Raw genomic sequence first — 12,347 nt, 5'->3', positions numbered from 1 at the left:
TAGACCAGGGGTGTACCGAAACCACGCCCACCCCATTGCCGGCAATGGGAAAAAAGTCACAACACGTCATGTGACGTTGCGAGTTTGACACCCCTGAAATAAGACAGCTGAAGAGCCGACTAGTGAGTAACAGAAAGCAAACACTGGACTCTCCAACGATGTAGAAAACTTGTTTAAATTCTTCCCAGTCCCTTAAGTTTTCAGAAAACTACACCAATTTCACCAATCCAAGCCAAGATCTCAAAAGTATTGTTCAATAAAACATTTTTCTGAAGAGGCAACCTCTGTTTTGGCAGTAGCAGCAGCAACCTGGGTTTTATTTTCCTGCTCACGTACCAGTAGTCTTCCATTCTCGGGTGTGGCCATATGTTCAATCTTCACTTGTATAGTCTCTGGCCCCTTCCTCCTCGCCAAAGAGGGTTTTAAATGTGAGAAACCAACTGTTTTCTGCCTAGGTCAGTGATGGCAAACCTTTTAGAGACTGAGTGCCCAAACTGCAATCCAAAACCCACTTATGTATCGTCGGGTGCCAGGTGGGCGTGCCCCATTGGGTGGGCATGGCTGTGGTGGTAATGGCAGACTGGGTGGGACTAAAAAGTTCAATCAATCAATTCCAACTTTGCAAGATTTTTTTTCCCCGAGAAGTTGAAATTGATTGATTGAACCTTTTTTTTTTGCACACTGCGGCGGAGGCCTAAAGCGAAAATGTTTTATAAAATCCAGCTGAAGGCCTGGGACTGGGGCGATGGTGTGCGTGCCCACAGAGGTCTCTGTGTGCCACCTGTGCCATAGGTTCACCACCACGGGCCTAGGTAATGAACTGAGTCCAGCCCAGTTAGCATACAAAGGTGGAGGATTCTGTTTATTCAGACTTGATAAGGGTAATGAGGTAGGGGATTTTTCTGAAGGCTTCTCTTTTGTGACACTCTGGCATCCACACTTTGAACAAGTCTGAACAAGCCCTGATGAAACAACATAGCAGGATTAAGGGGGAATATGAAATTTAGTTCGTCCTAAAACTGAAATGGTTGGGGAAGGTTACCTATGTATGAGTATACAGGGCTCAGCGTATTTCTATCCACTTAATGAAACAAATTTTTTTTAAATTTTTTTTTAATCCCATTTATATCCCGCCCTTCTCCGAAGACTCAGGGCGGCTTACAATTTAAAGCACAAATCAATGTGCTTAGCAATAGCCTTCATTCTATGTATATGCCTGCTTATTAGGGCTTTTGCCCCCCCCAAGCGGCATTATTACAAAGTCAGCTTATTGCCCCCAACAATCTGGGTCCTCATTTTACCTACCTCGGAAGGATGGAAGGCTGAGTCAAACTTGAGCCTGGTGGGACTCGAACCTGCACTGATTGCAGGCAGCTGGTGTTACTTAAGGAGGCATTAGCCCACTGCTCCACCAAGGCTTATTTTAATAAAAATAAGTAGATTTGTAGAAAAGTCAGCCATCCAATGTTTATTAGCAGTAAAGATTGAAAAACCTACTCTTGATGGAATTCTAGAACTGTTCATAACGAAAAGCAAAATCTTAGTCTAATTGTATATCTACATTCAAACATTCCCTTCCTTTCTGGTTGGAGTGATCAGTAAAGCTACAACTTCAGAATCCTTCTACAGGTATAAAGTGCCTTATTACTAATCACAATAGGCAGAAGATAAACAGTCTCCCTATAAATGTTTAATTCCTAGTATTAATCCCATTGTTTTTGCTTTCAATGTCTGTTATGAGTAGCAGCTTCAATCTGGTAAATACAAACTATTGGACGCAAGGGCACAAGGAATAATCGAGCTGATAAAGAAAAGGAACACATCTGAAAGTCTAGGCTTAAGAAAATTCACTTGTACAACAAAATGAGATTATGTTGCATGCCTTCACATAAACCTGCAGGTATGCACAGAATGATCTTGCTTTCAGTGAATGTTTGCTTCATTGCCTCTGGGTACATACAGCAAAAACAAAAAAGGTCAGAGAATCATAAGTTATCTGTAAAGTTCCTTAAAATATAAGCAAGCTAAAATTTTGAAATATGATCATGTAGCCTTAGAGACAGTCTTCCTAATAAGATCTTTTGGGCCTCATGGTCATAAATAAAATGGATTTTGTCAGAAAATATAGGTTTCTTTCTTCATATTGTGGCCTTTGGAAATATAATTTTTATAATTATAATTCTAACATCACAATTTATCTAGGTGCATGGAAATACCGTATGCTTTTAAAACTCCAGAACTATCTTAAGGGAATCTGGAAGTTGAGTCATGGCAACCGGACTAAAATGTTTTGCTCTTATCCAAACAACAATAGGGAAGTGTTTAAATATTGTTTTAAAATTCTTCGTCTAATAACCTTTATAGGAACCATCTAGTATTGATTGCCAAATTATTAGATTTGGGTCAGCAAATCATAATCAGCAAAGGTCTCTTCTGAATCCATAAGTTTTTCCAAAAAGCATCTCATAAAAATAGTGAGCACTCAGCCTCTAAAGGTAATGCCTGGATATCTAGATTCCCCACTATTATTAAACCATTACAAAACAAATAGCTAATCCAAGAATGAAAATTAGTATACCCATCTTGTTTCGGTCAAACAAAGATAAATGCAGCATCTATTTCTAAAACAGTGAAATTGTTCTTATGCTTAGAATTACACAGAAAATTTAGTAGTCCTACAAAAATTTCTATCCCTCGAGTTCAAATCAACTTATTTCCAAGAAATTTAATCCAGAGAATATAGTTAACTTTCTCTATTTCATACATGGTGATCTTATTTCCCAAAAGACCATCTTGAGAGTATTATCAATGTCCTGAAAATTAACATAAGATTTTCTCCCATAATGGCTTCTTAGCTATCTATTTTCTCTTTGCTAGTCAACAAAATAAAGAGCACTTTCATAAATGAGCAATTCTGAATCCATTTTATCTGTTTAATATAAGCCATTTTATGATTACATTTACCTAGACTGATGCTATCTTAAAATGCTTTGTTTTGCTTTGGAAGCTGCTTTCTATTAATCTTCCTAAATCGTATTTACTACCATTACATTAAACAGAAAAATATCCTGAAGGTTTCTCTTTTACAAAAAAATCTGCCCACAGTGCAAGGTAGGTTCATTTGTCCATGTGCAAAATCTCTTAGCATCTATGAAATATTCAATTAGATAGTTGTTCCCCCGTCCCCAGGGGGTTAGGAAAGTAAAGATTGGAGAATGTAAGGAAATCCTGGTTGTGCATGAGGGGGCATACTATATATGTGTATGTGTCTCTTTTGTGTGTGTGTTTGTGTGTGTGTGTGTGTGTGTGTGTGTGTGTGTGTGATCTTGAACAAGACAGAAAATAAACAGTAGCTTCATGTTTATGGCTCTGTCCCCTCTTGTCCACACCTCAGAATCAGAGGAATTACTGCTTTTTTCAATCTCATAAAATTTTCTGTAAGATCTAGTTGAAGCAATCATACGGTATTAGCTATTTCATCATACTATTTTCAATACTTTAAAATTCCTAAAAATAAAGAAGTTGGGTATATATATTTATTATTGATAAAATATCCTAAAATGAACCCTATCATATATTCCTGTGGGTATCTGCCACATTAAAAAACCCATTTATAAATGATAAATACAATTTTACTAACAGTTTTGAGCCTTCAATTTAATCTTGTTCAGTATAATCAGATTGAGACCTTCCTCACTGAGGGAGTTCTTCCTCAGTTCATGGGCACTCTTGATATAAGGAATTACATATATTATTCTTTCCATAAATTAAGAACTCTAGATTTTAGACAGATGTTTTGATTTCTTGATAAATCACTCGTCATAATGGTAACACTGAACATGCTAACTCTAAAATCCATGTATATCTTTTAGATTTCTTGCTTTTGAAAGATAGCCAGAAATTGCTTCATACTGGTGTTTGTGCAAATCAATCATCTCTATTCATTAAAGCAGCCACATCCTTTGCAAGGATTGCCCAGGCTGTCTCCCACTAACTGTACGTTTGTGCACGGAGTTTGTTGAATCTTAAAAAAGGATGAGGCTGCTTCACAGTCCAGAAAAATGTTACAATGCACTAACACACTTTGGGGAACATCTCTTTCAAACACTTTGTACAGCCATACTGTAAATTATTCAAGCCTCTCAAAATAAGAGTATTTCTTGTAGTTTTATTTTAGTTTGTATTATCAGTTTATAGACATGTGAAATTCAAACAAAGAAAAATTACAAAATCACATATTTGGATGATTAATGAACAATTTAATTGTGGCAAATTTCTATAGATGCTGGCAAAAGAATGGATTTATTAAGTAACTCTCTTTTTAACGAAAGCTATACTTAGCAACCATTGTGCTTTGCTGACAAAGATAATTTCTCTGTACAAATTGGATCATTCCTATGCTTAATACTACAAAAAGTAATTTGCAACTGCAATAAACCCATTTTGTAACATAAAAACAGCTGTCATGGGGGAAAAACATTGTGCAGAAGAATTACACAAAGTTAGAAAATACCAAAAACAGATGTGGAAGAATAAATATTTCTCTGATTTGGTTTCCAAATAACTAGAGAGGCAACACTCAATGTAATAATGCCAATATTATCTTATGTTTTCCAATATTTACTAACATTTTAGTTATTCCCATTTCTAACAGTTACTCATTTAGATTAATAAGCCAGAATTATAGCTTAATATGAAAAAAATTAAATATTGTTTGCATAATGCCCAATTCATTACTACTAACTGGGAATGTTTAAATAAACTAGAGAACATCTATCTGTGATAAAGTTTGTGTTTTGTCTGAAGTATGATTACTAGATTTTGGTACTAGTTCAACTGAATATGAAACAGGATAAAACTAAGAGAGCTCTGCTTATAGTACAATCCAGTATCAACTCAAATATAACATCATTTCCATAAAACTATCAGGAAACTATATTTAGAACTTCAACTTTAAATATTATATTTATTTAGACATTAAATCAATTAAGGCATGAATTACTGATAATTCCAAATATTTATTGAATTTAGACCACCTCTTCTCGATAGAATCATTGTTATGCACCAATTGAAACATACAAAGGTATTACATAAACATCTGTAATACAATTTAAAAGTGTATATAAAAGTTAAAATAAAAACAGTCTTATTAGACCTAAATTTTGCTTCTAAGTTCAGCTCTTTTATGAAACAAATCCCCTTCCTCACTGTGAAATATATTAACATAACAAATGTTCATTAAATTTTTGTGTGCAAAAAAGCTAATTATCTATATTCTGGTATCATTATTGGAGTTGATTCGTTATTTTATCACTTCTGATTCCTTGTTGTATGATGGAACATTTAACAAGGACTGTAAGTTTGTGCTTATAAGAATTGCCTCATCAGTGATGGTATCTAGCCTTGTATCCTCCTGGCCTCTTTACTGATTCCCTTTAACTTTTATGGATCAGTGTGTTCCCCAAGACGCTTGCCTTCATACTATGCATCCAAACTAGCTAAGGTTTAGCTTATTATTGCTTTCAATAAATGAATAATCTTGAATTATTTAGTGTTTGATTTTATCCCAAAGATGCTTCTTTGTGAGGCAACTGGACTTCGTTTTTCTTTGATGACGTTTCGCTTCTCATCCAAGAGAAGATGGGGGAATGGAAGGATTTGTACTCCTTATAGACTGCTGGTCATTCGCACTCTTTTAGAGTCGTTGATGCCACCTGGAGGGTTTATCCATGTCATCAGGGTCACCTGAGTAGTGTAAATGGGTGTGGAGCCTTTTTGGAACTGTTGAAAGGACTGTGTTGTAGACTGAAGAGATATGATGTCATATCCCTCCCCCTCTGTTGAGAGAGGACTGTTCAGTTTTGACATAGATGGCCTCTTTTGACATCATCTATCTATATCCAAGATTAGTGGTGTTTCTTCCCACAACTTCTGATTTCAATTTCTATTTCTTGTAGTTTTATAATTTCTCATCATATATTCTGCATGTAACATTATAAAGAGGGTGACAGTGTACAACTATTTTCTCCTGATTTTGTACCCCTCCATATTTTGTTTTAATTGTTGTTTCTAGTCATGAAATAGATTCCTTGGGGAGACAAGGCAATTCAAAACATGTTAAAGGGCTATCCATAATATCTCTTGATTTACAAAGACAAATGCTTAGTAATAATCAATAAAGCACAAATAGATATATTTTGGAATTCTCATGCCTTCCATTACCTATCACTTGGTAGAAATATAAACAGGTGCCTCCAAAGCTTATCCATCTGGCAGTTTTCAACCTATGTAGTAATGAAATCTAGACTGCAAAATCTTGCTTTGGTAAGAGTTGCTCTTTTCCAGTCCTTTAACCACTGCTGCTTACAAATCATACATATCACTTTAAATTCATAATCTAGTAAAAAAAATATTCATCAACTCTTCCAGCTTTTAGCAGTATTTTTATAATGCCATATAATGTGTAACTCTGGTTCAGTGACCAAACTTGACACAATTTTTTCCTCTTTCTGCTTTCAGTTATTTTCAATATTATGATCAGATAGCCACTACATTTTTTTTTAATATTTCAGGATATATTTTTAATCATGACACAAATTGCAGTCCAGAGTTCTTAAGGTACCCATTTATTCATTTAACATATTAATTTCCCCATGTAATCACATGGAGTAATACTGAGGTTGCAACTAGCTTGTATGTTAAGTTTTAATTTTACAGGAAGTTTACAATTTGAACCACAATCAACAATAGATCTTGGCTTTGTTAAATGGAACAGAGAGCTTCTCCATCTTTATAAGAGTATATCAGAATACATATGTTACATATCACTGTAGTACACTATATTCACAATTACCTTTGGAAAGTATTCAGAAAGTTCAACTAATTTACTGTGTTTTCCTGAAAGCAAGGCCTATCCTGAAAATAAGCCCTAGCTTGATTTTTGGAAGTGGGCCTAATATAAGCCCTACCCCCCCAAATAACCCCTAGTTTGGAGCAAGGCACACATTTAAAAAATCAAACTAGGGCGGGGGTAGGGGTGTGGATCTGCCCCATGCGCCCCACACCCATTTACCTTGCAGCCAGGCCTCTCCTCACAGGCCCAGCTCTTCTTCTGTGGTGTCTTCTGCAGCCAGGTCTACATTCTCTGTCACAGGCCTTTCTGGAAGGCCTGTGCAGCCAAGAACCAAGCTATGGATTCTGCAAGAGTTCTGCTGCCAAGGACCGAGCTATGGATTGAATCCATAGCTTGGTACTCGGCTACATAGGCTTTCTGGAAAGGCCTGACTGCAAAATGCAGGCCAGAATGCAGCTGCAGAATGAAGCTGCTCCTTTGGCCCCAGGAGATGTGGGCCGGCTGGGCTGTCGGTGCCGGAGGTTAAGACATCCCCTGAAAATAAGACCCAGTGCCTTTTTTAGAGGAGGGAGAGGGTCTTATTTTCAGGGAAGCACACTAGCAAAGTAACAATTAAAAGGCCAAACACAGTAGTATCTTTTCATTTATTAAAAAACTACACTGGCTGGCAGTTTGTTTTCAAACACAATTCAAAATGGTAATGTTATCAAGAATTAAATAAGAGATAGTCTGGTTTACACCAAATAGCTGTAAGAATGGCATGGAGTAAAAAAAAGGTGCTGAAACAAGAGCAGATGCAGACTCAAGCCCTACCTCCACTAAAGAAAGTCTCTTGGTGACTTCTGACAAGTCATTTTCTTCCCATCCAATCTACCTCTTGATATTTATTCTTTTTCATCCTGGCACAATAATCTTGTAACTCTCTTTAGTTCTGTAGGTGCCTCTTTGAGCATCTTATAAATAAGTTATGATTTTCAAATCAAATACTTTCCCCATAACAATGCTATAATTACAATTTTTTCTGTGATGAAATAATACTTGCATTCTATTTAAACAAATTATAGGTTAATTGAATATTTCTATGTAGGGAAAGCAGATAGAAAGATAAGAATCTGGAGCTGAGATTAAGAGAGGCAGTTGACAAAATAAGAAAAAGAAAAGCAGATAATCTGTAAACACACACACACATAAATAAAACAGACAAACCCATTGCTAGCCTTCATGTTAATTGTTCTGCTCTGAAGCATTCAGGGTTTTTCCCAGACTCACCTCTAAATAGAACCAACTTATATGCTTCATCCCTTTTATTGCTAAAGTATTAATTGTTCATAATCAACTGGTTCTCCAAATAAATAAAAAACAGAATCTAATAGTCTACCTCTGTGTAAAGTATAGTAACACCATAGAAGGATCAGCAGAGATAACTTCAATATAAGAACTTTATAATGTGGGGATGGTGGTTGTTTTAAGTTTTAAAAAGGCACATTCATCTCCAAATTAAAAACTCTGCCATTTCTGACTAAATAGATCTAATTTCACTATAGTGTCCCTCAGCAATTTCATCAAATATGTTTCTCTTCCAGCTGGATGATTTTTACTTCTCTGTTGCAGTGATTTGAGCTCTTATTTCCTGTTTTTTAAACCCACAATCCAGAAACTATAGGATGCTTTTGATTTTCCACTCCAAGGTCTGAGAGAAAGTTTCAGACTTAGATGAGAATATTCTTTTTCTAGTCTTCCTGCTTCCCCCCCACCCCCATGTCAAAAAGGTGGTGGAGGAGGGACTGAGCAAAGGTCATTCAGGGAGACCATAGAGCCTGTTTCTAAGGCCACTGGCCTCTCTATAGGTCACCTGACTAGTATGGCTGTGCATAGTTTGCAATGATTCATTATTTGTAATAGTTTTAAGAACGTTTTTCACTGTTTTCTGATAGCCAAAGCTAAAATAGCTATTTTTTTAGGCCAAAACCATGTGAACTGCAAATATTCCCAGCAATACATTCGAGCCACAATCAAAACCTGAAAAAGCCACCTGAGTACTAAGTCAGATCTTATGTTACAATATTTAAATCAAATTTATTTTAATTATATCAGCCTCAGGTCAAGAGTTTAGATTTGAAACTCAGGCCTGTGATTATAGGAAGTCTATTTTCATTATGAAAAAAAAATAAAAGACTGACTTTAAAGCAACCAAGCCTGGCCAAGTTTATACTACTGCCTTCTGGCAGTTAGTTACTTGACCATTCTTGGAAACACAGCATACAGCTTTTCAGTTAATAACTTGAAAAATGCTGACAAGAGTTCTTTACAGGCTGACAGCCAAGGGAAGAGCCTTCTTCTCTTGAAAAGAAGCAGAAGAAAGTTACAGAGCCTCGCTTCAGTTATACCTACTTCTCTCGGTTAACCACAATCCTAGTAGCCAGAAAGGGGGACACCAGCCCGGCTAGTATGAGTAACGGATTTATCCACAAGCCGATGGTGAGTAATTAGACTACGGTCACGTGACCCGTACAATTAAAGCCTGGGCCGGCACAAAACTAATTGAAGACGGCGGCGCTCCTTCCCAGTGGTCTCCGTTGCTGTTACTCGAATGATTTTGCAGCACACGCCAAGGACGAATCGGGGAAACTGCCAGGAAACTCAATACTGTGCCTACAAGATTCCTCGAAACGCTAACTTTACAAAAGATGCCCCACGCCTAATTAAGTTCCTAGGTTGATTTGTCAAGAGGAAAGAATTAAACCTCGGAGCGCCCTGCCTCTGCTTATTAACCGCCGCTTGAAACAGCCCCCTTCGCCACCGCCACAACTTTGGGGCAGGCCGGATCGAAGTGCGAGGCCACATTTGTTGACCCGGGCTTCTTCTCCCTCGATCCCCAAGGCTTTGCAACTCTTTAGGAGGGCGCGTCGTCGGAAAGATGCTTTTTGGGGCGGAGCGCGCCAGTGTCTCCGCACTCCCGTCTAGTCCACATCCCCGGGGAGGGCGGGCTTCACTCCCCGGCAAACGGCCCGAGCATCCCCCCCGTGCATCCGGAGTAGGGCGGCGTCTCTTTCCCCGTCGGGTCCCCCCGCCTTCAGCCACGCTTCCAAGGCCACCCACCCACCCTCCTCCTCCTCCTCCATCCCTCGCCGAGACCTCCGGGGGAGCTCCCCTCCTCCGCCCCTCTGACCTTGTAATCCTCGTGGCTCAGGTTTTGCAGCCGCTGTTTGCCTGAGGGGGGGCGGATCTCAATGCCGCCGGCCGGGGGCTCCTTCGGGGTTGCCTCCACCGGAGATTGCTGCTGCTGCTGCTGCTTTTGCTGTTTCTGGGGCTCCTGCTCCCGAGATGGGGTGCGGCGGGCTCCGCGCTGCCCTACGTTCAGAGCTCCGAAGTCCAGCGTCTTGCTCTCGAAGGCGCCCTCCACGTTGCAGAACATCCCGCCATACTTCTGGCGGGGCACTTGGTCTGTGGTGCCCGGGCGCGCCAGGTAGACTGGCAGCTCTTCCTCCCCCGCCGCCGCCGCCGCGGGATCCGGCCGCTCCCGGCCTCTCCGCCCGCTCTGGGAAGCCATAGCCGAGGCCGGCAACCGCGGAAGTCACTGGGGGTAAGTCAAGCCGGCGAGCCCGTCTGCGAGGAAGAGAAAGAAGGGCGGGCGGGAAGGAGACTCCCCGAGCGCCCCTGCCTCGGCTCAGGCGCGGCGTGACTGATGTGTGTGTGTGTGTGTGTGTGTGTGTGTGTGAGAGAGAGAGAGAGAGAGAGAGAGAGAGAGAGAAGGAGCGCCTGCTGGGGAGAGAGAGAGAGAGAGAGGGAGGGAGGGAGCGGCGGCGGCCACGAGGACTTTTCACACTCGCGCCGGCGCTCGCCGCAGATTTGGCTGGGGAAAAGCTGGGCTCACGCACGCGCTGCGCTGGGCGAGCGTCGGGTCTCTCCCTTCGAAATCCCGGGCGGGATAGGCTTGCCGCTTTCGTTTTCCGCCCCTAGCGGATTCCTGACGCCGTCAGATAGGCCGACTCTCTCTATCCCATCGTCCCCGGGCCTCCTTGGCAACCGTTCGCAGTCCCACACCTTAGGAGGGTGCCTGCTTGGGCGGGGGAGCAGCTTTGGGGGACTCGGTGGGGGGGGGACAACTCCACGTCAGGAAAGCATTGTCTTTTGCTGCGTTTTTACTTTCGTTGGAGAGGGGTGTGAAATGAGAATTAAAATTGCCATTTTTTTAAAAAAATAAACAAACAAACAACCAAACACCTTTGCCTGTATGCTTGAATATTTAACAGGAGCTGCATTCCTAGAAGGAACATCCTTCCCCCCCCCCCTCTTAACCGTGTGGTTGGGTCTTTGGTTCATTGACAAAATCTACATTAAAAGGATCAGGTAAAAAGGTAAAGCGGCAAAGTTCATGCCTAAAATTAAAGTTTTCATCAAGTTGAATTTCATTCCTAATGACTGTGAGGAGATTCCCATTTTTCCTTGGCAACTCTGTGGAAATAATTTGCCATTGTCTTTATGATTTTTATTTTAACTTTCCAGTCTTCAATAATCATCATCTGAACATGGAACCACGAGGAAGGCCTTAGATCAGGGGTGTCAAACTCAATTTCATTGAGGGCCACATCAGCATTGTGGTTGCCCTGGGCGGGTGGGTATGGCCAGGGTGGGCGCGGCCTACTGGGTGGGTGCAGCTGGAGTGTGTATGGCCTACTGGGTGGGCATGGCCAGCTCTACATCATTGGCATCAAGGGTGCCTATGGGGGCCTGGGCAGGAGTGGGACAGATCTGGGGGTCTCTAGGCCAGGGCCAAGGCAGCGGGGACCGTTCCCTCACTGTTTCCAGGATGGCATCGGGGGCCACATGAAACCACTTCGCGGGCCGGATCCGGCCCCCGGGCCTTGTGTTTGACATGTCTGCCTTAGATCACTGGTTCTCAACCTTTTCTATACCCTGCACCCCTAGAACACTTCTGATATATTCTCGCACCCCTTACAAAAGTTCAAAATAATGGCAACAAATTATACATATACACTATAATTTTGAAAACCCAACTTTTCGCACCCCCTGGAATATTGTCTCGCACCCCCACGGGTGCAAACACCCCTGGCTGGGAACCCCTGCCTTAGGTCGATACTCATTTTTTTTACGAATATAAAGGAATGAGTGAATCAAACCAGTCGCTGACATCAGCAAACTTCATGCACAATGAAATTTTTTGGGTTATTGTGTGAGGTTCACATTGTGCTAGTTTGGAGTCTAAAACGTAAATCATGATAATAGCTGTGTGGTTCATAATAAAGTATGTGGTTATGTGGTTCAAATAAAAGTTTGTTTATTTATTTGCAAAATGTATATAGTTGCCAATCTCACCTAGCTGACCTTGGGCATTGCACACAGTTAAAAAAGAACAGTGCCACAAATATAACAACCATAACAAGCATTGCAAACATTAAAAGCATTAAAACCACAAAACGTAATTTGTGGATGAATGCAATCAGTTTCTTTAATAATATTACCAACTTAACAG

At 40.6% G+C, this 12,347-nt stretch overlaps 1 protein-coding gene across 1 annotated transcript in view; it reads right to left on the bottom strand.

The window, feature by feature from the left end:
* DPYSL3 (dihydropyrimidinase like 3) overlaps positions 1 to 10,403 on the bottom strand; it is a gene marked incomplete at its 5' end in the record, with an annotated part of 66,429 nt that extends 56,026 nt beyond the window's left edge. The window contains one exon of the mRNA XM_081315873.1: positions 10,023 to 10,403. Coding sequence (XP_081171999.1) covers positions 10,023 to 10,403 — 381 coding nt within the window. The remainder of the gene's footprint in view (positions 1 to 10,022) is intronic.
* Positions 10,404 to 12,347: the final 1,944 nt, after the last annotated feature.

Source organism: Vipera berus (genome assembly GCF_964194415.1).
Source record: "Vipera berus genome assembly, chromosome: 2".
Lineage (NCBI taxonomy): Eukaryota > Metazoa > Chordata > Lepidosauria > Squamata > Viperidae > Vipera > Vipera berus.
The sequence above is the reverse complement of the archived record's forward strand: the minus strand, read 5'-3'. Positions and strand labels throughout refer to the sequence as shown.